Source organism: Sorex fumeus, unplaced genomic scaffold (genome assembly GCF_029834395.1).
Source record: "Sorex fumeus unplaced genomic scaffold, SorFum_2.1 ptg000098l, whole genome shotgun sequence".
Classification (NCBI taxonomy): domain Eukaryota; kingdom Metazoa; phylum Chordata; class Mammalia; order Eulipotyphla; family Soricidae; genus Sorex; species Sorex fumeus.
Window position 1 is genome coordinate 57,397,405 of NW_026606155.1, and position 27,269 is coordinate 57,424,673.

At 39.6% G+C, this 27,269-nt stretch overlaps 1 protein-coding gene across 1 annotated transcript in view; it reads right to left on the reverse strand.

Moving 5' to 3' along the window:
- The window catches only part of TTC6 (tetratricopeptide repeat domain 6), a 217,642-nt gene that overhangs the window by 128,067 nt on the left and 62,306 nt on the right, over nt 1-27,269 (reverse strand). The window contains exons 4-5 of the mRNA XM_056133903.1: nt 5,952-6,085; nt 240-434 (exon numbers count right to left, since the gene is read on the reverse strand). Coding sequence (XP_055989878.1) covers nt 240-434; nt 5,952-6,085 — 329 coding nt within the window. The remainder of the gene's footprint in view (nt 1-239; nt 435-5,951; nt 6,086-27,269) is intronic.

Genomic DNA, 27,269 nt, shown 5'->3' on the forward strand with positions numbered 1-27,269 from the left:
GGGAAGGAGGGACCTTCATGGGAACAATGGTGGAGGGAAGTTGACACTTGTGGTGGGATGGGTATCAAAATATTGCATGATTAAAACCCAATTGTTAATAACTTTAGAAATCATGTTTTTAAATTAAATTTAAATTTTTTAGACAAGATGAAATAAAAGTTAAGTTTTAAAACGCAGATTGTTAAATTTAAACTTTTATTTAAACTGTTTTAAATCAAAATTAGCAGCAGAACTCTTACCTATCATTTTCTTCTTCATCTCCAATGCAACTTTCAAAAAGAGAGTCTCCAAGTTGTCCAACCAGAGTTTCGTGGCCTTTCCTGCTGGGTGTGTGGTATATTCGAGAAGCCAAGCTCAAATGAAGTGGCAGCTGGTGGGCTGGGAAAGTCTTGCACAGCACATGAAGGGTAGGAAGAGTGTGTCCTCCTGGAATTCTGCAATCGAGAAAAGAAAATAGGCTTCTTTATCTTCCTGTAGTCATTGGCTCTCAATGCAGTTACAGTGACAAGCCTAAAAAAGATGCCTAGGGGAAATAACAATAGTACAGCAGGTAGGGCATTTGCCTTGCACACAGTCAACCCAGGTTCAATCCCTGGCATCCCGTATGATCCCCCTAGCACAACCAAGAGCAATTCCTGAGTGCAGAGCCAGAAGTAACCCTTGACCATCACTGGATGTGTCCCAAGGGAAAAAAAAAGAAGAAGTCTAAAGAAGCCAGAGAGATAGCTTAAAGGGCAGAGAGCATGTTTTGCTCACAGTAGGCCCAGATTTTATCTATGTCATTGCATGGTTCTCTGATCATTGATGAAAGTAATCTCTGAGCACTACCAGTTGTGCCCCGACCCCCATTCCACAAAAAAGGAAATAAGAAGAAAATATCCATTCATTAAAATAGATATCTAAATGTTGGCAAACAATTTAAATCTACAATAATGGCAAATGACAAGATTAATGTCACAATCTCAGACCACTGACAATAGTCACATATCCAACTGCCTGCTAAAGATCTCAACCTCCGGGAACTAGAGCGATAGCATAATGGGTAGGGCATTTGTCTTGCATGTGACCGACCCGGGTTTGATTCCCAGCATCCCATGTGGTCCCCCGAGCACCTCCAGGAGTTATTCCTGAGTGCAAAGCCAGGAGTAACCCCTGAGCATCGCCAGATGTGACCCAAAAAGCAAAAAAATAAAAAGGTAGAGATCTCAACCTCCACGTCTCAGATATCTGAGAATAGAAATAGCTAAAAACATACTCATTATCATCCAACCCCAAATCTCTTATCTCCTAAATTTTGTGTCTCAGGTAGTAAGACTATTTCCAGCCATTATGTACCACTCTTTGCTGCTTTCTATTCAAAAACTAGCATTCCTATAGAACTGGAATATTACAGCACACTGTCCTTTACTAGCTGCAATTGAACCTAGATAACATCAATGTGTTATCTACCTTCCCACTAACCTGCTTTTCCACACAGAGACAAAAGCATAGAGATCTACCTATCCTCTGTGACCAACAGAATTTTCTATGTGGGAGTGATTCTTATCCTTACTTTGGAGCCCTTTCTTTTGAATACGTGGCAAAATCGGTGAGAGGCTAATGTGATCTATACATACTACTGCAGATTTTAAGCCAACTTTCCTTTTTGGTAATTCCTGTTAATGATCCCTGTCTAGTATGTATCCCTTATACAGTACTTCTACATCCCTGCATCTTTATTAAAACTATATACTTACTGAACCAAATGACAATATTATCATCAAAGCAATTTAAGTGAGCTTTAAACTTGTGTGTTTTCTATGACCAGAGCTGACAGTATAGATTGCCCTCTGAGAGAGCTACTATAATAGCTATTTTAAGCCTACACAAGTCCAGCTGATGATCTACCTCTCAATTTCATCACTTAGTCACTAGATTTTCCTGCTAGGCATGGTTTCCAATTTTCTTGTACACAGTGGGAAAATAGACTTCAGAGTTTTGACTATTTCCCCTCTGCTGAGTGTTACCCTGTCTCCTCCAATCTCTGACATTTTACCTAGACTCATCTTCAAGACATAAACATTGGTGTCATTTTCTCTCTCATTCTGCTCACTGAATGAAAAGAAGAACACTGCATGTGTTTGCTTGGGTGTGCTCTTCCTTCCTTATATTGCTGGCATTCACTCATCAAAGTCCTTATTACCTCAGCCTGCAAGGAGCTTCCTATGGGTTGAGTAATGTATCTTCAAACTCTTCTCTTTTTCAACACTTAGCACAAAATTATGCCACATTAATCCTGAAATACTCCCCTACAAAACAAAATTTCTCTTGATGCACACTGTTTCAGTCTAATTTACTTCTTAAGTTCTGAGATCTTAATAACTATATGGTCTTACTTCCGTATGGCAGTCAAAAGTCAATGGGGCCAGAAAGATAGTATGCTTGTCCTGCATGCAGTTCAACTCCCAGAACTGCCTGTGGCCCCAGAAGCACCACAAGGAGTGACCCTTGAGCACAAAGCCAGGAGTAGGTCCAGAACACTACTCAACGTAGCACCTCTCCCCCCCCCTCAAAAAATAGTCAGATCACCTATGTTCAAATCCTATTTAAAATCTGTCATAAGAAAGTCAACATCTCTATACTTCATATTTCAAAAAGCTGGAAATAATATTAGTGCATCCTGGATACAGTTGCTTTAAGAAATAGGGAACTACAGGCCAGAGAGATAATACAGCAGGTAAAGTGCTTGCCCTGCACTCAGTGAACTCAGGTTTGATCCCAATGTCATATATGATCTGAGTCACACCTGGAGTACAGATCCAAGAGTAAAACCTGAGCAGGGAGGGGTGGAGAGTGGAGAGGAAAAAAAAAAGAAGGAAGGAGGGAATGGAGGGAGGGAAGGAGGGAGGGTGCTAGGGCATTTTGAATAATATCTCTCCTGTGGCAGTTGTTATTATTATAGAGCTGCAGGACAATTCACAGGACCAGTAAAACTACCTGCTACTTCAGTTATAGGTAGAATACTATTATTTTGTCCGTGTAGCTTTCAAATAATACCCCAAGGGAAAAGAAATTCACAAAATTTACTCTTTTTTTTAAGAAAACATCTATTTGTGAAATCTATTATCCAATACTTGTGTGACCCATTCTGACACTTTTTCTAATGGCTTAGAGCCTGGAACTGTCTCAAGGAGTAGCAGAGTATAAGTATAGACTTTGGAGTTGTCTAAACCTATGTCTGTTCTAACATTTGCAAAATGTATCACTAGTCTCTCTGCAGGTCTTGGGTAAAATCAGAACAGAAGCACTTACCTCTTTTTTAAGAATTGATAACATGGCTAGAGAGATGGCTCAATGGGATGAATGCAGGAAAAGCATGTTTCTATAACTAGGTTTTGATCCTCAGCACTGAATGTTCATCCTATGTCCCCCTCACCCCAACCCTCCAGTACCACCAGGACAACCCCTGAGCAGAAAGACAGAACTAGTCCCCAGTATCAGTTTGTGATACAAAAATCAATATAACAACAATAATAATGATGACGGTGGTGGCTGACAATAGTAACAGCTTATGGTCAGTGGAACTCTTAATAAACATTTGTTTATGGCTGCTGTCATTACTTTTTACTACATGATACCTGGGCTGGGGCGATAGCACAGGTAGGGCATTTACCTTGCATGCAGCCGGCCTGGCCGAGCCCGGCCGAGCTGGGTTAGATTCCGCCGCCCCTCTCGGAGAGCCCGGCAAGCTACCAAGAGTATCTGGCCCTCACGGCAAAGCCTGGCAAGTTACCCATGATGTATTCAATATGCCAAACACAGTAACAACAAGTCTCATGATAGAGACGTTACTGGGCCTGCTCGAGCAAATTGATGAACAACAGAAGGACAGTGCTACAGTGCAGTGCTACATGGTACCTAATCTATAGCCAGGTACAATATGATCATAATTAAATAATAGAGTGGTTTGTGTTGTTTCCAAAACAAAATGTGTTCCAATGTACATCTTGGATATGAAAATTGTACATCTTCAAGTAGCAGGGAGGTGAGTGTAAAACATAACTAGGACAAAGAACCCCTAATTGAGGGAGTGAAATAGGTCTGGAAGCAGGAGTGTCAGGCATTCAAAGCTCCTAAAAGATAACTAGAGAAAAGAGAACTGAACATTTTGTCAAGATCAGCTCTCTCACCTTTCTTTCTGGGACAGGTCCTGGCTGGTGGAATGTACTTGAGATTACCTTACAAATGGTATTTTTGCTGTTGTTTTCCTTAAAGACAAATCACAACCAATATGAATTCCTATGTTCCCACTGTGCTCTAAAAACATGGATCCACAAGTACTCTCTCTGGATTGACTTGAGTCATCAAGTCAATAGATTAATTCCCAAGAAAACTATTTGGGTATCTAGTGACTGGTGAGAAAATTTTTATTATAAAAAAAAACAGAAGGAGGGGGTTAAAAAAATAATGAATGAAAAAGCAATGAATAAGTCTTTTTCCAAAGTTCCCTTCTATTACATAATATTTTAATAACAGTTTTGCATCAACCCTTTGCATATTATTTCTCTTTAATTGGAATTTATGATTTCAGTTTCAGTGAATTACCACAACCCTAAATATATCAAAAAAAGATCTACAAATATTTTTGGCATGCTCAAGGAAGACTGTGTGTTTTTATAGCACACTCTCCTTAAACAGGACTATTTGTCATTCTTTGAAACACTAAGACATAAAAAAGAAAAGACTCTGACTCTGTGTGTGGCCACACTACTTTGCTTAATGCACTAAATGCAAGGTTTCTTAGGGAAAAAATCAAGAAGTTTCTGCTTCATTGATAATCTGACAGTAACTATTTATTGAAGGTAAAATACTTGTTGTCTGCTGTCACTATTTGTTTTAATACATAATCTTGCTAACTAAATGAGCTTAAAGCAATGCAGATAAGCAAAGGCATGTACAGGGTCACTTAAATGCCAGTTTGACTCTTTCATAAACTTTGGAATTCTTTTCCCATGAGCCTATCCTCAGCTACTAAATCGTGAGTAATATCCATTTACAAAGTTTAGGCTGGCCATAAAAAGGTTGTCTTCTATGTCCAGCACACCTTTCATTGCCCTAAGCAACAACAAAAGCTAATAATTAAAGCTTCTTTAAGCCTCCATAAAGAGTTAAATGACAAAGAATCTAGAATAAACCAACCCATAAAAACCTAGTGGTGAAATAAGCAGAAAATCTGTTTCAGCACTATATAAATGGCAAAAGATAAATTATAAATTGCATTTGAACACTACAATTCAAATTGTATTTGCACCCCTGAAAAAAATCAGAAGATAACTGAAATATAAAATGATAATAAAGAAAATAAGATCATTGAAACTACCAAATCAATTATCTCTCTGGTCCCATCAAGAATTATTTTCATTTTAACCACTGTATTATAAAATGAAGCATTGGTGAAACCCAAGAATGAAAGAATTGTGGAGCACTGCCTAACTGAACTATTTGCTATCAACTCCTCCTGTAAAAAGATTTAATTAACTTAGATTGTGCATAGGAATTTCTAAATATTAAATTTTCAGTTTGCAAATTGTACTGAAACCCTGACAAAGTTCAGTGGTATATAGACATAAGACTACTTGTTTAGTGCCTGACACTGCTCTACAGGCTGAGTACAATTTTGGCCACACTGCATTTGGGACACCAGGTGCCACAACAAAGTTTGCAATCTCTATCACTCTGTAAGTAAGTGTATGTGAACACCACAACTGAGATGTGCAAACCCCAGCAAAGTTCCAAGTATGTAACCAAGTGTGTGACCACCCCCTCCTCATTGCAACAACAATAACAAATGGGAAAAAGGGGGAAATATTAATAATAATAAAATTAACTGAAAATGTAAAATGCATTCTAAGTCATCAGCACTACTGAAAAGTGTGTCTTCAGACAGTAACATTTGTATTTAGAAGAGTTACCTTTTTACTCGTAGTTTCTTACGTCTCAGGAATTTTAAAGACTTGAGTCTTTTCTCTTCTGAAATTTCTAATTTAGCTCTTCTGATATGCTTAATTTCTTTTCCTCTAATTTGCAACAATTCTAATGATTTTTCCTTTAAAAGAATATAAAATGTATTTTAAAAATTTTAACCCAACATACTTTCTCTCAAATTTAATGTTTCCTCTTTTATCTAAACTCCTGATTTCCATACAATTTTATAATACAAATTCCATTTTTTCTATAAATTTTTCCTATAAATTCATTCCTAAATTTTATATATATACCTTCATAGCAACAAAAATTATCAGACCATAATTATTCATAAAATTTTATTCTTTGCTTAAAAGTAACATAGGACATTAGCTCTTTCTCCACATAAATCTACTTATTTGGATTGGTGTTTTTAATATAATTTGCTCTTAGTCTCAACATTTTGGTAATACTGATAATTGGAAACACAAGTCAAAATGAACTTTAATATAACTTTTAAAGCAATATTTATTAATTTATACTTACAGCTTACTATTCTCTATTTTTGCCATCTAGGGGGAAAAGAATAGTTTGTGTCATAATAATTACCTTTTCTTCATTGTAAACATTGATTTCAAGGATTTCTTCCCAAAATGTGCATAATTATGGCAGTAGCTCATTTAATGATATTTCTCTCTGTGGGTTACCCCATATTTGTGGGGAAGAGACCACACCTAGTAGTGCTCTAGCTCTGCACACAGGAGTCACTACTGGACCATATGGGATGCCAGGGATTGAACCTGGATTGGAGATGTGCAAGGCAAGCGCCCTACTCCATATTTTTAACAGGGACAACCCCCAACAAGGTGCTGGGGCCAGAGGATGCTCCTGGGAATAGTCAATATGATGGTCAATACTTGGCCAGAAATGTATGTTACTCCAGCAATAGGGCTGGAGGGTTATTAAGCAGCAGTGCTGGGGAGGCTGATATGGTGCTGGGGATCAAATTCAGTATCTAGCACGGAAAAGGCATGTGCTCTACAACATGAACTTTCTCAAAAAACTTCACTTCAGTTTTTGAAGACTATTTAAGGAAGAAAACAGTGGGAGTTCCTTATGAAAAACAGAAATCTGTGACCAAGGAGGAAAGACAGATAAATGGAAGTTCATTTTTTCTTTCTTTTCCCTCAGGATTGTGATAATGGAGTGCTTGCTCTCTCTCTCGGTCTCTCTCTCTCTCCCTCTCTCTCCTCTCTTTATAACTCTCTTTTCTTCTTTCTCTTTATTTCTCTCTTCCACACACACACATTTATGGTACTCAAATACTGGAGGTATGGAGACGGTTATGGCATTTCAGGTGTCATACACTAGCTGCAGTGCTCGACACTCAGTCAAAGTGCTCATCAAAGGTCACCCTTCGATGATGGTGCATACTCCAGCGCCAGGAATCTCAGGCAGCCGAGCTGCCAAACACAAACATGGCCAGTATCATACACACATCAGCACTGGGGAGCTAACTTGCTTGCCTTGCACATTTGTTCATAGAGTACTTCTCTAAGCTGCTGAGCTATCCTTTCAAACCTTGAAAACTTAAAACTTAGTATGTAAAAGGTAGTATTAAGGAGTGAGTTATTACAATTATTAGATAAGTGCTGATGATAAAGAAAGCTCATAATACAGAGTATTCTATCTCAGTGTCTAATTAATATTTAAATTTTTCCACAATCTCTGTCATTCATATTAACATGAATATTATCAGAGAGAATCTGGATACATTCAGAGCTAGTCACTTTGCCTTTGAAATTTCAAGTGTACTCTACCAAACGTAAAACCATACATACATTTGTCCCAAATGAATTTTGTCACAGGTAAAAATCAAAAAAACATCTTATGAGAAATTACTGGCAATTCAAATCAGTAACCTTTCCATATTCTTACCAAAATTATTGGGAAATATGCTAAATTAGACATAATCTTATGGAATTCTACCAGGGATTTTGTTGACTGTCCATCTTTCTTAATTTAAGAACCCATCTAACAATTTAATGGACCACAACTCATTCTACCAAACTCTCAATGGCGGCCAGAGTACAGTAGGTAGAGTAGGTAGGCACTTGCTTTGCACACAGCTGACCCAGATTCAATCCCTGGCATCTCATATGGTTCCCTGAGTACCACTAGGAGTTATTTCTGAGCACAGAGCTAGGAGAAACCCCTGAGCATTTCCAGGTGTGGCCCAAAACCCCAAAATAATAATAATAATAATAATAATAATAATAATAATAACAATAATAATGATTTTTAAATAAAAATACTCTCATTAGGAGGCCTCCATAAATCCATTGCTGAAATATAAGGAAAATAATAAAAGCTAACATTTACTGACTTTTCTCATACGCAGAGAGCTTTACCATGATATTCTTGTGAAGAACTTCAAACTTGACACTTTCCTAATGTTCAGTCTAACAACTCTGGAAAAGGAAATATGTTGGTTTTCCACAGTTTGTCCTTAGAAAACATACTGGTTTCAGATGACTACAATATACTTTTATAATGACTCAAAAATATCCTTTTACTAATTCAGTAATCATTTTAAGTTTTACTCAAGGATCAACGCACACAGTACAGAAGCCACAGGCCTGACCCTTAAAGAAATTCAAACTCTAATTCCCAGGGCTTCTAGCTTCCCCTCCCATTTCAGCAACACCTCAAAGCTACCTCTGACAGGGACACAAGCTGAAGCTATCTCTCTCAGCCAACAGGCTCAGATATCTAAGTTACTTCTTCAAATCTTACAAATCTTGGGCTTCAGGTTTCTTTTATCGATTCTTTCTCTCTCCTTTTCAAACTAAAGATCATTCTCCTTGCCAGATTTAAGAGAAGAAAACTACCAGTTTATCAGCTTCCTTTACTCTTTGTCATAATGCTGTTTATTTAAAACTCAACCCTTTTCCAAAAAAATTAAGGCAGCTCTGTCATCTGTTTTCATCACACTATTCATCCATAATGACAGGGTTATCCTTCCTTTTTTCTCTCTTTGCTCTAAAACTAACATTTAAAAAAAGCACTGTTTTTATTCTTAACGTTATTCACAGGCCTCAACCCATTCTGGATCTTAGCCTTCTTGATATAATTGTTGTGGCCACATGCCACTTTTATGTTTATCTATGGATATATATTTCTTCTTTCATCTTTTATATATTTTTTAAACTCTAAATGCAATATATCACTTACAGTTTTTTTTTGTGAGAATTTAGGGGAAATTGTGGCATCCTATATCTCAAACTTTCATTTTGAATATTAGAAAATCTTACATATAATTTTATAGATTTTTGTTTTTTCTGGGGGGCCTCATGCAGTGGATCTCAGGGCTTACTCCTGACTACATTCAGGGATCACTCCTGGAGTATCTTGGGAACCATATGTGGTGCTTGGAATCAAATACAGATTGGCTGCTTGCAAGGCAAGTACCTGCTGTACTCTTTCTGGCTCCTATTTTCATAGATTTTTCTATGCATATTTTTATTTTTTTATATTTATTTATTTTTTAATAGTGAAGCACCATGAGGTACAGTTGTAGACTTACACATTTTTGTGCTTGGGTTTCGATTATACAATGATCAAACACCCATCCCTCCACCAGTGCACATTTCCCACCACCACGGATCCCAGCATCCCCTCCCCCCCAGCCCCTATCCCACCCTGCCTCTGTGGCAGGGCATTTCCCTCTCTCTCCTTTTGAGTGCCATGGTCGGCAAAAGAGGCACTGAGTGGCAATCATGCTTGGTCGACAGCCTACCCTCAGCATGCTCTCCCATCATGGGCGGATCCTCCCAACACCCTTTATTTGGTGTTCCTTTCTCTTTCTGAGCTCCCCCTTCCCCTAACATGTGTGGTTGTCCTCCGGGTCATTGAGTAAAATTCCTGGTACTAATCTCTGCCATACTTGGGTGTTAGTTTCCTATTTTGTTACTTTATGTTCCCCAGATGAATGCAATCTTTCTATGTCTATCCCTTTCTTTCTGAGTCATTTCACTTAACATGATACTTTCCATGTAGTACCACTTGTATGTAAACTTCATGACTTCGTCTTTTCTAACAGCTACATAGTACTCCATTGTGTAAATGTGCCAGAGTTTCTTCAACCAGTCATCTGTTCTCGGGCACTCAGGTTTTTTCCAGATTCTGGCTATTGTAAAGAGTGCTGCAATAAACAGACAATTGCAGATGTCACTTCAGCTATGCTTTTTTGCCTCTCTGGGATATATTCCCAGGAGTGGTATTGATGGGTCAAATGGGAGCTTAATTTCTAGTTTTTTGAGAATCATCCATACTGTTTTCCAGAAGGGCTGAATCAGTCGGCATTCCCACCAACAGTGAAGCAGTGTCCCTTTCTCACCACATCCGCGCCAGCACCGGTTACTTTTGTTCTTGTGGATATGGGCCAGTCTCTGTGGTGTGAGGTGATACCTCATTGTGGTTTTGATCTGCATCTCCCTGATGATTAATGATGTGGAACATTTTCTCATGTGTCTTTTAGCCATTCGGATTTCTTCTTTGTCAAAGTTTCTATTCATTTCATCTCCCCATTTTTTGATGGGGTTGAATGTTTTCTTTTTGTGGCGTTGAACCAGTATTTTGTATATCCTTGAAATTAACCCCTTATCAGATGTGTAGTTGGCGAATATCCTTTCCCATTCAGTTGACTGTCTTTGTTTTTTGGTCACTGTTTCTTTTGAGGTGCAGAAGCTTCTTAGTTTAAGATAGTCCCATTTATCTATCTCTGTTTTCACTTGCTTGGCCAGCGGTGTGACATCTTTGAAGACACTATTAGCTTCTATGTCATGAAGGGTTTTGCCAACATTTTCCTCAATGTATCTTATAGATTCCGGTCTGATGTTGAGGTCTTTAATCCACTTAGATCTTACTTTTGTACATGGAGTTAGGCAGAGATCTGAGCCCATTTTTTTGCATATAGCCGTCCAGTTTTGCCAGCATAATTTGTTAAAGAGGCTTTCCCTGCTCCACTTCACTTTTCTTGCCCCCTTATCGAAGATTAGATGCTCGTATACTTGGGGGGGGGGGGGGGAACGTCAGTATATTCAACCCTGTTCCATTGGTCTATAGCTCTGCCTTTGTTCCAGTACCATGCTGTTTTAATTATTACTGCCTTGTAGTAGAGTTTGAAGTTAGGGAGGTTGATTCCTCCCATTTTCTTTTTCCCAAGAATTGCTTTAGCTATTCGTGGGGGCTTATTGTTCCATATGAATTTCAGGAGTGTTTGCTCCAATTCTTTGAAGAATGTCATGAGTATCCTAATAGGGATTGCATTGAATTTATACAGTGCTTTGGGAAGTATTGCCATTTTGACAATGTTAATTCTCCCGATCCATGAACAGGGGATATTTTTCCTCCTCAAAATATTTTTGATATTTTTAGCTCCTCAAAAATTCAACGATCTTCTCACAGACTCCTGTGTTTAGGTTATTTCTTCATCATGTAAACATTCTCTCTCTCTCTCTCTCTCTCTCTCTCTCTCTCTCTCTCTCTCTTTGGTAATGACCTAGACCAGAATTTTAAAACTTTATAATAAGCTTCTAGGATTAGAAATTTTCAATAAGGTAAGAATTGATCAAATTCTGCTTCATTTTTGCTGAAACAAACCTCCCAATATCTTTCTAAGGAGAAAAATTTTGCCATATTCTTTTATTGATTTCTGTGATTATTCTACTAGCTCTATCAAGAGATATTCTTACTCCCCTGATCTAGCCTAGCTTCCTTGATAAACCGCTCCTGATTTTTGTATAAAAAATGTGAGACTAACTTCATGAACTCAAATATTCAAACTAAAATATACAAATATCTAAATAACGTGAGTAAAATTCATGATTAATAAGTGAACCTGACATGTAAGCAAAAATAAATAAAATATAATGATGAAAATTTGGTGAAATTTCACAGAAATATACTCTGTACAATTTCTGATGTGTCCCACAAAATTTCTGCAATATTTTTGAGTTTTGTTTGAAGGCTTCTTAATCTATTTTCCAAGTCTCCCTGAGAAAACCATTTCTTCTAGTTTCATGAAGAATAGTCAGTCAATCTCTAGTCACTTTTTTGGAGTTGATAGTGGATTCTTACACATAACTAAAAACCCTGTTATTCAGGAGTAACCCCTATGCATTGCCGGGTGTGACCAAAAAAGCAAAAAAAAAAAAAGAGTTGTCATTTTGTAAAAAGACACTTAGCAAAATGGTTAACACATGGTAAACAATTCCAGTTATCTTAGGAAAAAACTGCTTGATTTTACCAAAAAGAAATAATTTTGCATGATGTGTTAATTATAGCAATCACAACAAACCACTGCATCTAATTAAAGCATTTCTGCATGGCAAAAGAAACACAGGCTAAAACTAAAATACAGCTAACTGAATGGGAGAAAATATTTGCAGTCAATTCATTACATAAAGAGTTTATGTCCAGGATGTATAAAGTATCCATAACAATCAACAACAAAGAATCCAAAAAACCCCATCAAAAAATGGAGAGAGGAAATGAACAGGGACTTCACTGGGGAAGACAAAGTGATGGCTAATAGGCACATGAAGAAATTCGCATCACCACTTGTTAACAGGGAAATTCAAATCAAGATAACAACAAGATACCATCTCAGATCAGTGAGAATGGCACAGATCAAAAATAATGGTAACATTTGGTGTGGGCAGGGATATGGTGATAAAGGGACTTTCATCAACTGCTGGTGGGACTATTGTCTGGTTCAAACCCTCTGTAAAACAGTATGAAGGATTCTCAGTAAACTTAAAAGTCAGCTGCCATAAGACCCAGCAATTCCACTTTGGGGCATTTATCCCCAGGACAGAAAAACATTCATTCAAAAGGATATATATTCATTCCAGTACTCGGTACAATAGCTAAGATTTGGAAACCAACCCAGATGTCTGACAACAAATCAGGGGATCATGAAGATGTGGTACATATACACAATGGAATATGATGTAGTAGTAAGGAAGGATGAAATCATGCAATTTGCTGCAACATGGATGGAACTGAAAGATATCATGATAAAAGAAGACAGAAGAAGGACAAACGCAGGATGATATCACTTATATGTGGTCTTTAGAGAAACTGGATGAGGAAAAGTAATGTTTTAAATGGGGAATGCTTAAATCACTCTTGGTTCCAAGTATGGGGAGGATAAATAAAGATAATGAGGGGAGAGTGGGGGAAGAAGAGGGAGATGGAAGCAACATGGGGCAAGGGTCAATGTACATTGGTTGTATTAAGGAATGATAGAGCTAAATATCCAAACCACAGAGTCAACAACACTGAAAGTACAAGACCAAAACTTAAACAAACAAACTTTAAAAGGTGCCTATTGTGATGGCAGGCTGGGGTGGGGGTGGGGGTGGGGGTGGGAGATGGAACCTGGGAACACTGGTGGAGAGAAGATGAATCTGGTGACAGGATCATGGATGGAACACTGTATGTCTAAAACCCAAGCATGAGTAACTTTGCAAATCATGCTGCTTTCACAAAATAAATTCAAGGAAAAATAATGAAATGCATCAAAACAAGAGAGAGAAATGTCTATCTACACTCATGAGAGACTAGGTGGCTAAACCACAATTTAGGAAATTCATTTTATTCTTTTACACATTTAGTGACTAGCCATTTGCCTGTCGTGCCTTCAGTTTCTTCCTAAAATCTCAATGTTCTTGTAGGAGAGCATATTCAAACACTACCTATGCATAGCACTGCACTGTAGCACTGTCCTCCCATTGTTCATTGATTTACCTATGCATAACATTATTTTTATCAGAATTACCTAGTCTTTAAGTATTGCTTTTAAGGTATTCACAGCTTATGATGTCAACTTTACACACAGACTCCATTGAGGACATTTAGCAATGAGGGCGTTCACTTAAGACTTGGCAAGCTGCATTTCATGTCCCAAGAAAACTCGTTAGAAATACGGAGATTCTTCTGATAGAATGGGTGAGCAATAATTGGGTATGTCCCTTCTACCTGGCAACAAAATATCTGCTCAACTATTACTAACTGTAGCTGTTCTTTATTACCTATAAATGCCGAAAGATCAATACACTAGTGTTTATAGTATGAACCTAAGAAGGGAGGACTTGAGAAATAAAGAAAAGACAGAAGACAACTTCACTAATCCAGACAGAGGGTCACAAAGACCTAGACTAGAATGGTAGCAATAGGAAAAATCTAAGAAAAAATTTATAAGAAATAATGTTTGTTTGGCAGAAATATAGGCCTCAAAGGACTGATTATATGTAAAAGGAACATAAGGAGAAGATCAAGATAAATCCAAAGCTTCAGAGTTGGAAGTTTTGAATATAAGTAATAGAACTAGTAATAGCTAGTGACTTCAATGACACATATTAGGAGACTGGACATTGGTAAAGAGAAACACAGAAAAAAGACTGACCAGGAAAATTGTTTACCCAAGAAGTGGGGGTCATTCGTTCTGAACCCCACTGGGAGAGAATTTCTGGTTATAATTGATAGAATATGCTATATGTTCATGGTAGGGATCACTTTTAAATTCTTAATTATAATATAATTATAGCACAACAGGTAGGGCGTTTGCCTTGCATGCAACCGACCTGGCCAACCCAAGTTTGATTCCTCTGCCCCCTTTGAGAGCCCGGCAAGCTACCGAGAGTATCTCCCCTGACGGCAAAGCCTGGCAAGCTACCTGTTATGTATTCGATATGCTAAACACAATAACAAGTCTCACAATGTTACTAAGCCCGCTCGAGCAAATCGATGAACAAAGGGAGGACAGTGACAGTGAATATAATTATATCGACATTTTAAGAAAAATGTATTGAAATCAGAGAGATACTCAAAGGAAAAATACTAAGTAATTAGTAGTAAGGTGATATGCAAATATACTAAAACTGTGAAAATTATGAAGACAAATTTGGGAAATGAATTTTTATACCAATGATACAATAGGGAAAGACTCCGGGATGTGGAATAAATATAAAAACAAGGCTAAATTATAAAAGATAAGCAATTCACCCAAGCCAAGACCCTGGGATTTTTGGTTTTGATTCTGTAAAGATGGTAATAAGAAGATCCTAGATTGATTTCTCAAAACCTTGAGATTCTTTCTCCTTAAAAATGTCCTGTCAGCAAGATAATACAGTGTATAAGATGCTTGCCTTGCACATAGCTGTCTCAGGTTCAACACCGAGCATCCCTTATGTTCCCCAAGTAGCACTGTAGCACTGTCCTGTTGTTCATAGATTTGCTTGAGCGGGCACCAGTACCGTCTCCATTGTGAGACTTGTTACTGTTTTTTGGTATATCAAATATGTCACAGGTAGCTTTCCTGGCTTTGCTGTGCAGGCGGAATACTCTTGGTAGCTTTTCGGGCTCTGTGAGAGGAAAGGAGAAATCGAACCCGGATTGGCCGTGTGCAAGGCAAACACCCTACTCGCTATGCTATCACTCCGGCCCATGTTCCCCAAGTAACACCAGGAATGATCTCTGAGTGCAGACAGAGCCAACTCTGGAGTAAGCCTTGAGCACCATCTGGGGTGGGCAAAACTGCTCCCCATCAAAGGTCTTTTCAGAGCAAAAGAGAAACAGGGAACAAGGCCAAGTTTGTTCAGTCCCCTTCACTACATATGGTACCTTCCAAGCATAGGACTAGCCCTTGATTAACTCTTAGTGTGGCTGAAACATCAACAAATTTCCCCCCCCCTTAAAAAAGAATGGAGACAGCACAGAGACACAAATTTATGCTTCAGAGGCTCACCTGTGAAAACTAATCACAACAAACACAGAAGTAGAGAATCCAGGTAGACATGGTGAAAGCAAGCTTTAGATTGCTACACAGATCAGCATAAAACCAGACTCTTACCCATAGCCATCACTGTAATAAAGTGTAGAAGTCCACCAACATTAATGGGTGAAGGCTAAAAGGGTCCTCCAACGTGCACTAATACCTTCTAACGTCTAAAGATGACTTAACAGTAAAGATAAGTGTTACCAGAATATATGGGACAGAGCAAAAGCTATTATAAGGGGGAAATTCATAGCAAGCCTTCATTGGGAAACAAGAAAAAGTTCACAAAATAACTTAAATATCCATCATAAGTTCTTAGAAAAGTATCAACAAAGAGAGTCTGAAGTAACCAGAGAAAGTAAATGAAAAAAACTGAGAGGAAACCAACTAAATAGAAACCAAAAAAAAAAAAATACAAAACATCAACAAAACCAGGAACAGGCTTTTCAAAATAATAAACAATATATACAAATCGTGAGCAAGCCTTACCAAGAAAAATGAGAAAAAGGTATAATAAGTTGAATCATAAATGAAAGAAGTTGTAATATATACCACATAAATTTAAAGTACTACCCAGACTACTCTGAAAAACTCTATTCCAAAAAATTGGAAAACCTAGTAGAGATAAAATATTGGAATCCTATATCCTCCTAAGACTGCATAAGGAAATGGAACACCAAAGCAGAAAAATGAGTAACAAGATAATCAAAATGGTAAATTAAAAGTTTCCCTCAGAAGGCAGTTGGGATAGAGAAGGGATCAATATGACAAAGGCAGTCGGAAATGATCTCTTTGGATAAGAACTGCTGCTGAAAGTGGCTGAGGGAGCAAGTATAATAACCTCTCATTTTGTGTACTGCAAACCATAATGATCAAAAGGGGACAAAGGGAGGGGGGAATGTTGTCAACCTGACCATAACAGACTTACAACTTTTTTTTATGCTTAGGTACTATATGTATTTTTTAAATTTTATTGAATTACTGTGAGATAGCTACAAGCTTTCATATTTGGGTTACAATCACACAATGATCAAACACCCAAGACTCCACCAGTGCACATCCCCCACCACCAATATCCCTGGTATACCCCCCCTTTCCCACCCTCCCCCTGCCTCATGGCAGACATGTTTGTCATAATCTCTCTCTACTTTTGGGCATTATGGCTTGCAATACAGACACGAAGAGGTTATCATGTTTGGTCCTTTATCTACTTTCTGCACACATCTCCCATCCCAACCGATTCCTCCAGCCATCTCTTTCTTAGTGATCCCTTTTCTATTCCAGCTCCTTTTCCCCTCTGCTCATGAGGCAGGCTTCCAGCCATGGAGCAATCTATCTGTCCCATGTATCTACTATCCTTAGGTGTCAGCCTCATGTTATATTGTTTCATACTCCACAAATGAGTGCAGTCCTTCGATGTCTGTCCCTCTCTTTCTGACTCATTTCACTTAGCATGATACTCTCCATGTCTATCCATTTATAAGCAAAGTTCATGACTTCATCTCTCCTGACAGCTTCATAATATTCATTGTTTAGATATACCAAAGTTTCTTTAGGCAGTCATCTATTCTAGGGCACTTGGGTTGTTTCCAGATTTTGGCTATTGTGAACAGTGCTGCAATGAACATATAGGTACAGATGTCATTTCTACTGTGCTTTTTTGCATTCTTGGGATATATTCCCGAAGTGGTATTGCGGGGTCATATGGAAGCTCAGTTACTGGCTTTTGAAGGAATATCCATATTGTTTTCCAGAAAGGCTGGACTAGTGGGCATTCCCACCAACAGTGAAAGAGTGTCCCTTTTTCCCCACTTCCACGTCAGCACTGGTTGCTTTTGTTCTTTTGAATGTGTGCCAGTCTCTGTGGTGTGAGATGATATCTCATTGTTGTTTTGATTTGCATCTCCCTGATTGAACAGTCTTATAATTTTGTACATCACAGTGATTCAATTAAAAAAAGGTTCCCCAAAAATAAAAATACTTGTCCAAGGTCCAAGTAGGTTAACTAGTAAGTGCTTCCAAACCTCAAAGATCTACCTCATGTCCTTCTCAGTTTCTTCCTGAAAGTTGAAAAACAGCAATCATCCCAGTTTCTATGAGGTCAGTATAATCCTTGATATAAAAGCAGACAGAGTCATCACTATATAAGAAAGCTATAAACCAACATTCCTAATGAACATAGATAAAAAGTCCACTTTATTTTTTTTTAATTTTTTTTATTAGTGAAACACCGGGCTGGAGCAATAGCACAGCGGTAGGGCGTTTGCCTTGCATGCAGCCAACATGGCCGACCCGAGTTCGATTCCTCCGCCCCTGTCGAAGAGCCCGGCAAGCTACCGAGAGTATCTCACCCACACGGCAGAGCCTGGCAAGCTACCCGTGATGTATTTGATATGCCAAACACAGTAACAACAAAGTCTCCAATGGAGACATTACTGGGCCCGCTCGAACAAATCAATGAACAATGGGAGGACAGTGACAGTGACAGTGACAGTGAAACACCATGAGGTACTGTTGTAGACTTACAAACTTTCGCGCTTGGGTTTCAGTTAAACAATGATCTGGTACCCATCCCTCCAACAGTGCCCATTCTCCACCACCAATGATTCCAGTAGCCCTTCCAACCCTCCGGCCCCAACCCCCACCCCACTCTGCCTCTGTAGCAGGGCATTCCCTTTTGTTCACTCTTTCGTTTAGGGTATTGTAGTTTGCAATAGAGGTATCGAGTGGCCATCGTGTTCAGTTTATAGTCTGCTTTCAGCATGCATCTCACATCCTGAGCGAGTCCTCTTACTTTATTTTTTTATTTAGATTTTTATTAGTGAAACACCATGATCACAGTATCACTCCACCCCCCGACCTCTATCCCACCCTGCTTCTGTGGCAGGGAATTCCCCCTTGTTCTCTCTCTCCTTTTGGGTGTTGTGGTTTGCAAAAGAGGCACTGAGTGGCAATCATGTTCGGTCTAGAGTTTACTCTCAGCACGCAAGTCCCACCATCCTTGGAGGATATGCCCAACACCCTTTATTTGGTCCTCCCTTCTCTATCTGAGCTGCCTTTTCCCCTAGAATGTGAGACTGGCCTCCAAGCCATGGAGTAAACCTCCTGGTACTTGACTATTCTTGGGTGTTAGTCTCCTATTTTGTTGCTTTATGTTCCCCAGATGAATGCAATCTTTCTATGTTTGTCCCTCTCTTTCTGACACATTTCGCTTAGCATGATACTTTCCATGTAGTACCACTTGTATATATATTTCATGACTTCATATTTTCTAACAGCTACATAGTACTCCATTGTGTAGATGTACCAAAATTTCTTTAACCAGTCATCTGTTGTTGGGCATTCAGGTTTTTTTCAGATTCTAGCTATTGTAAAGAGTGCTGCAATGAACAAACAAGTGCAGATGTCACTTAGACTATACTTTTTTGCCTCTCTGGGATATATTCGAAGGAGTGGTGTTGCTGGGTCAAATGGGAGCTCAACTCTTTACAATAGCCAGAATCTGAAAAAAGCCTGAGTGCCCGAGAACAGATAACTGGTTAAAGAAACTTTGGTACACAATGGAGTACTATGTAGCTGTTAGAAAAGATGAAGTCATGAGATTTAAATACAAGTGGTACTACATGGAAAGTATCATGCTAAGCAAAATGAGTCAGAAAGAGAGGGATAGATATAGAAAGATTGCATTCATCTGGGGAATATAAAGAAACAAAATAGAAGACTAACACCCAAGAATAGCCGAGTACCAGGAGGTTTACTCCATGACTTGGAGGCCAGCCACACTTGCTAGGGGAAAAGGCAGCTCAGATAGAGAAGGGAGCACCAAATAAAGGGTGTTGGGAGGATCCTCCCAGGATGGGAGAAGCATGCTGAAAGTAGACTATAGACCAAAAATGATTGCCACTCAATGCCTCTTTTGTAGACCACAACATCCAAAAGGAGAGATAGAACAAAAGGGAATTCCCTGCCACAGAGACAGGGTGGGATGGGGGGGATGAGGGGGTGGAAGGGATACTGGGATCCGTGGTGGTGGAAAATGGGCACTGGTGGAGGGATGGGTATTTGATCATTGTATAATTGAAACCCAAGCACAAAAATTTGTAAGTCTACAACTGTACCTCATGGTGTTTCACTAATAAATTTTTTAAAATGGGAGTTTAATTTCTAATTTTTTGAGAATCGTCCATACTGTTTCCCAAAAGGACTGAACCAGTAGGCATTACCACCAGCAATGAAGGAAGGTCCCTTTCTCACCACATCTGCATCAACACCGGTTGCTTTTGTTCTTTTGGATGTGAGCCAGTTTTTGTGGTGTGAAATGATATCTCACTGTTGTTTTGATCTGCATCTCCCTGATGATTAATGATGTAGAGCATTTTCTCATGTGCCTTTTAGCCATTCGGATTTCTTCTTTGAGAAAGCTTCCGTTCATTTTGTCACCCCATTTTTTGATGGGGTTGGATGTTTCTTCTTGTGGATTTCAACCAGTACTTTTTATATCCTTGATATCAACTCCATGTCGGGTGTGTATTGGCAAATATCCTTTCCCATTCTGTAGACTGTCTTAGTATTTTGCCCACTGTTTCTTTTTTTTTTTTTAATTTTTATTAGTGAGACACCATGAGGTACAGTTGTAGACTTACAAATTTTGTGCTTGGTTTTCAATGATCAAATACCCATCCCTCCACCAGTGCCCATTTTCCACCACCACGGATCCCAGTATCTCTCCTACCCCCAGCCCCCCACCCTCCATCACACCCTGCCTCTGTGGCAGGGCATTCCCCTCTGTTCTCTCTCTCCTTTTGGGTGTTGTGGTTTGCAAAAGAGGCATTGAGTGGCAATCATATTTGGTCTATAGTCTACTTTCAGCATGCTTCTCCCATCCTGGGAGGATCCTCCCAACACCCTTTATTTGGTGCTCCCTTCTCTATCTGAGCTCCCTTTTCTCCTAGCATGTGTGGCTGGCCTCCAAGCCATGGAGTAAAATTCCTGGTACTAATCTCGGCCATACTTGGGTGTTAGTCTCCTATTATTTTACTTTATGTTCCCCAGATGAATGCAAACTTTCTATATCTATCCCTCTCTTTCTGACTCACTTCACTTGATACTTTCATGATACTTTCCATGTAGTACCACTTGTATGTAAATTTCATGACTTCATGTTTTCTAACCTCTACATACTACTCCATTGTGTAAATATACCAAAGTTTCTTTAACCAGTCATCTGTTCTCGGGCACTCAGGTTTTTTCCAGATTCTGGATATTGTAAAGAGTGCTGCAATGAACAAACAAGCGCAGATGTCACGTTGACTATACTTTTTCGCCTCTCTGGGAGATATTCCCAGGAGTGGTATTGCGGGGTCAAATGGGAGCTCAATTTCTAATTTTTTGAGAATCGTTCATACTGTTTTCCAAAAGGGCTGAATCAGTCGGCAATCCCACCAGCAGTGTAGGAGAGTCCCTTTGTTGCACCAGTACCGGCTGCTTTTATTCTTGTGGATGTGGGCCAGTCTCTGTGGTGTGAAATTATCTCATTGTGGTTTTGATCTGCATCTCCCTGATGATTAATGATGCAGAGCATTTTTTCATGTGCCTTTTAGCCATTCGGATTTCTTCTTTGAGAAAGTTTCTGTTCATTTCATCACCCCATTTTTTGATGGGGTTGGATGTTTTCTTCTTGTGGAGTTCAACCAGTACTTTGTATATGCTTGATATCAACCCCTTGTTGGATGCGTATTCGGTAAATATACTTTCCCATTCTGTAGACTGTCTTTGTATTTTGGTCGCTGTTTCTTTTGAGGTGCAGAAGCTTCTTAGTTTAAGATAGTCCCATTTGTCTATCTCTGTTTTCACTTGCTTGGCCAGTGTTGTGACATCTTTGAAGATACCGTTATCTTCAATGTCATGAAGGGTTTTGCCAACTTTGTCTTCAATGTACCTTATGGATTGCCGTCTGATGTTGAGGTCTTTAATCCATTTTGATCTTACTTTTGTACATGGTGTTAGGCAAAGATCTGAACCCAGTTTTTGCATGAGGCTGTCCAGTTATGCCAGTACAATTTGTTAAAGAGGCTTTCCTTGTTCCACTTCACATTTCTTGCTCCCTTATCAAAGATTAGATGATCATATGCTTGGGGGGAGATGTCAGTCTATTCAACCCTGTTCCATTAGTCTGCAGATCTGCCTTTGTTCCAGTACTATGCTGTTTTAATTATTACTGCTTTGTAGTAGAGTTTGAAGTTAGGGAGGTTGATTCCTCCCATTTTCTTTTTCCCAAGAATTGCTTTAGCTATCCGTGGGGGCTTATTGTTCATATGAATTTCAGAAATGCTTGCTCCATTTCTTTGAAGAATGTCATGGGTATCGTTACGGGGATCGCATTGAATTTGTACAATGCTTTGGGAAGTACTGCCATTTTGACAATGTTAATTCTCCCAATCCATGAGCAGGGGATATCTTTCCATTTCCTTGTGTCCTCTTTTATTTCCTGAAGTAGCGTTTTGTAGTTTTCTTTACTGTACAGGGCCTTTACTTCCTTAGTTAAGCTGATTCTTAGGTACTTGATTTTCTGGGGCACAAGTGTGAATGGGATTGTTTTTTCATGTCACTTTCTTCTCTCTCACTCTTTGAGTATAGGAAAGTCATGGACTTTTGGGTATTGATTTTATAGCCTGCAACTTTACTGTATAAGTCTATTGTTTCTAGGAGTTTCTTGGTAGAGGTTTTAGGGTTCTCTAAGCATAGTATCATATCATCTGCGAATAGTGAGAGCTTTATTTCTTCCTTTCCCACCTGGATGCCCTTAACATCTTTTTTTGCCTGATCACTATTGCAAGTACTTCCAGTACTATACTGAACAGCATTAGAGAGATAGGGCATCCTTGTCTCATCCCTGATCTTAGAGGCAAGGCTCTCAGTTTTCCCCATTGAGGATGATGCTTGCTGTAGGCTTGTGGTAGATGGCTTTAACTATATTGAGGAAAGTTCCCTCTATCCCCATTTTGGCAAGGGTTTTCATCATAAACAGGTGTTGGATCTTGTCAAGTGCTTTCTCTGTATCTATTGATGTGATCATATGGTTTTTATCTTTTTTTGTTGATATTATGTATTATGTTGATTGATTTCCAAATGTTAAACCACCTTTGCATCCCCAGGATTGGTCATGGTATATGACCCTTTTGATGAGTTGTTGAATTTTATTTGCTAGCATTTTGTTGAGAATCTTCATGCCCACGTTCATCAGAGATATCGATCTGTAGTTTTCTTATCTTGTGTTGTTTTTGTTCCTTTTTGGTATAAGAGATATATGGGCTTCATAGAAACTATTTGGGAGAGTTTCTATGTCTTCAATTTCCTGGAAACGCTTAAGAAGAACTGGAAAAACGTCCTCTTTTTATGTTTGGACAAATTCGCTAGTGAATCCATCTAGACCTGGACTTTTGTTTTTGGGAAGATTTTTTAATACAATTTCAATTTCCTTGATATTAATAGGTCTATTCAGGTACTCTCGATCTTCTTGATTCAGTCTTGGGAGATAATACGAATCCAGGAATTTATCCATTTCTTCTAGGTTCTCTTGTTTCGTGGCATACAGACTTTCAAAGTAGTCTCTGATGATCTTTTGAATTTCTTTGATTTCTGTTGTGATATCTCCCTTCTCATTTCTGATTTGGTTTATTAGGGTTCTCTCTCTCTGTTTCTTTGTGAGTGTTGCTAGTGGTTTATCTATCTTATTTATTTTCTCGAAGAACCAGCTCTTGGTTTCATTGATCTTTTGGACTGTTTCTTTGGTTTCCATGTCATTGATTTCTGTTCTAAGTTTTATGATCTCTTTCCTTCTGCCTGATTTGGGCTCCTTTTGTTGATCCTTTTTTAAGATCTTGAGCTGTCAATTCAAGTTGGTGTGCCCTTTCTTCCTTCCTGAGAAATGCTTGCAAAGCTATAAATTTTCCCCTTGTCACGGCTTTTGCTGCAGCCATAGGTTCTGGTAGCTCGTGTCTTCATTCTCATTTGTTTCCAGGTATCCTTTGATTTCATCCTTGACTTCCTTCCTGACCCACTCATTGTTCAACATTGAGTTGTTTAATTTCCAGGTGTTTGATTTGGTTCTCCATGTCTATGTGTGATTCACTTCTATTCTCAGTGCATCGTGGTCTGAAAAGATTGTTGATACTATTTCTATCTTCCTGATTCTATTGAGGTTTGTTTTGTGTCCTAGCACATGATCTATTTTGGAAAATGTTCTGTGTGCACTGGAGAAGAATGTGCACTCTTTCTTTTGGGGGTGTACCGCCCTGTATAGGTCTATAAGCCCTCTCTCTTCTATTCCTTCTTTCAAAGTCAATGTTTCCTTGCTGAGTTTTGTTCCTGATGATCTATCCAGAGGTGATAAGGCAATGTTGAAGTCTCTGAGTACTATCGTGTTGCTAGAATTGTCCTCCTTAAAATCTGTTAGCAGTTGTTTTAAATATTTAGCTGTTCCCTCATTAGGTGCGTATACATTTAAGAGTGTGATTTCTTCTTGTTGTACACATCCCTTGATGAATAGGAAATAGCCTTTGCTGTCCTTCTAATCTTTTTCAACGTGAAATTGATGTTGTCAGATAGTAGTATGGCCACCCCAGCTTTTTTGAGGAAGCTATTTGCTTGCAGGATTGTTTTCCATTCTTTAACTTTGAGTCTGTGTTTGCTCTGTTGAGATGAGTTTCTTGTGGGCAGCAGAATGTTGGTTTCTGTCTCTGAATCCATTTTGCCACTCTGTGTCTCTTAATTGGTGAATTTAGACCACTGACATTGAGAGAGATTATTGTTATGGGGTTTTTTTTGTCATCTTTCTGTAAGGGTTGCTGTGCTTGTAGGATTTGTCTTGTCTTATAGTAACCTCTTTAGCCCTTCTTTTAGGTTGGTTTTGAGTCTATGAAGTTCCTGAGCTGCTGTTTATCCAAAAAAATAGTGTACTGTTCCTTCAACTTTGAGTGAGAGTTTAGCCGGATAGAGTGTTCTTGGTGAAGCATTCATTTCAGTGAGTTTTTTCACTATATCCCACCATTGCCTTCAGGCTTGGAGGGTTTCCTCTGATAGGTCTGCTGTGAATCTACGGGGGGCTCCTTTGTGTATGATTTCCTTCTTTGCCCTTGCTGCTTGCAGTATTGTGTCTCTATCGGTGGCATCAATCATTATAACTATGATATGTCTTGGAGTGTTTTTGTTCGGGTATCTTTTAGCTGACACCTTTCAGGCTCCTTGAATCTGAATGGCTGCACTGTCCAGCTCTATGAATTTTTCAGCAATGATTTGTTTAACCGTGGCTTTTTCACTGGGATTGTTTCCCTGAGCTTCTGGTACTCCAATAATTTTAATGTTGTTCCTCTTGGAATCATCTCTTAGGACTCTGATTTGCTTTAGAGCTATTTTGAGGTCTCTTGCCATTGTTTGTTGTTGTCTGTTGGCTTGCTGCAGCTGATCTTCCAGCTCACTGATTCTGTCCTCAGCTGTGGTCATTCTACTGTTGAGGGCATAGACTGAGTTTTTTATTTCATCTACAGAGTCTTTTATTCAGGACATTTCTGCTCTCATTTCTTCCCATAATTTGTCTATTTTTTTCTGTCATGTTACTGGATATCTGTCTGTGTCATTGAGTTTATTGAACATCTTTATGACTTCATATCTGAATTCTATCTCAGAGAGTTCCTTTAGGTGAGTAGCACCTACTGGGACTTCTGTACTCTTCATCCTTGTCCCCATGTGGTGGGGATTTGCGTTGTTTCTTCATGTTGGTGTGCAGGTATGGGAAATGAGATGTTCCACTAGATTTCTTGGTATGAGTAAACTAACTGCCTGTGTGAGCGTTGGTCCACCTGAAATTAGGCCACGCCCACGCCCACTTCTGCAGAAGCCACGCCCATTTCTAAAGAGGCCACGACCCCACGGGAAACTGGTGTGTGTGGGGGGGAGGATACTAGCTGGGAGGGAAAGAAGACCGGCAGGACGTTGGGGACGAAGAGCAGAGTCCTCTTCCTTTAAACTCCATCAAATATGGTGCAGTAGTCTTGCTGTTTTCCTTATGTGTTACAAACATATACACTACAACCTGATGGTAAATGGGTGTTTCACTGACAAAGAGGATAAAGTTAACATAAGGAAAACTTTATCAGCTTTACATTGGTATTAATTTTAGTCCATTCATATTATAATAGAGCCCCTCCCAACATTCAAATTCATATAATGGATTTCTTTTTTTTTTTTAATTTATTTATTGAATCACTGTGGGAAAGGTTACAAAGCTTTCAGGTTTATGTCTCAGTCATGCAAATATCAAACACATTTCCCTTTACCAATACTTATTTTTTACCATGAAGAACCCCAATAAAACCACACCCCCCACCCCTCCCCATCCCTGTGAGGCAGATGAATTCTAGTTAACACTCTATCTGCTTTGATTAGATTCATTGTTTCAATAAAAGATTCACCACTATTATTTAGAGTTTACCCCTCCCCCCAAAATCAGACATGCTGAAAAAGCATTGTGAAGTGATTTGCTTTCTACAGCTGGGTTCAAGAATTAAATGTTGGTTTTGGATTTCTGCTATTTTACCTATTGACCCTGGAAGTATTTCTACTGAAAGTCAGATAGTTAAGAAATTGGTTTCTGTGTTCTGGAGTCGTGGCCGTGCTGGAGAGCCGCTCGCGGGGGGCAACCGGTGGCCTCGGTAGGGCGTGAAGGGCGGAGCGAAACGCCCCCCCTTCCCATGAAGTTTTAGTCGCCCCCACACTCCCGGCTCATACCTGCTGTCCACAAGGCTCCCATGTGGCCGCCATCTTTCTTTCCAGAGAGGAGAGGGCGAATGGGACAACACCCTTTCCCCTCCGGCAGACTTGATGGGCTGGATCAACGCATAGTCCGTTCACTTTTCTGCTCCAAGCTGCTGGGTTCTGCATTAAGTCCTTGTGCTTCTGGGGCCATGGCCGTGCTGGAGAGCCGCTCGCGGGGGGCGACTGCTGACCTCGGTAGGGCGTGAAGGACGGACCGGAACGCCCCCCGACCCATGAGGTTTTAGTCGCCCCCACTCCCCCGGCTCATACCTGCTGTCCACAAGGCTCCCATGTGGCCGCCATCCTTCTTTCCAGAGAAGAAAGGGCAAATGGGGCAACACCCTTTCCCCTCCGGCAGACTTGATGGCCTGGATTAACGCATAGTCCGTTTACTTTTCTGCTCCAAGCTGCTGGGTTCTGCATTAAGTCCTTGTGCTTCTGGGGCCGTGGCTGTGCTGGAGAGCCGCTCGTGGGGGGTGACTGGTGACCTCGGTAGGGCGTGAAGGACGGACCGGAACGCCCCCCTTCCCATGAGGTTTTAGTCGCCCCCACACCCCCGGCTCATACCTGCTGTCCACAAGGCTCCCATGTGGCCGCCATCTTTCTTTCCAGAGGGAGGAGGGCGGAAGGGAGCAACACCCTTTCCCCTCTGGGCAGAAATGATTGCCTG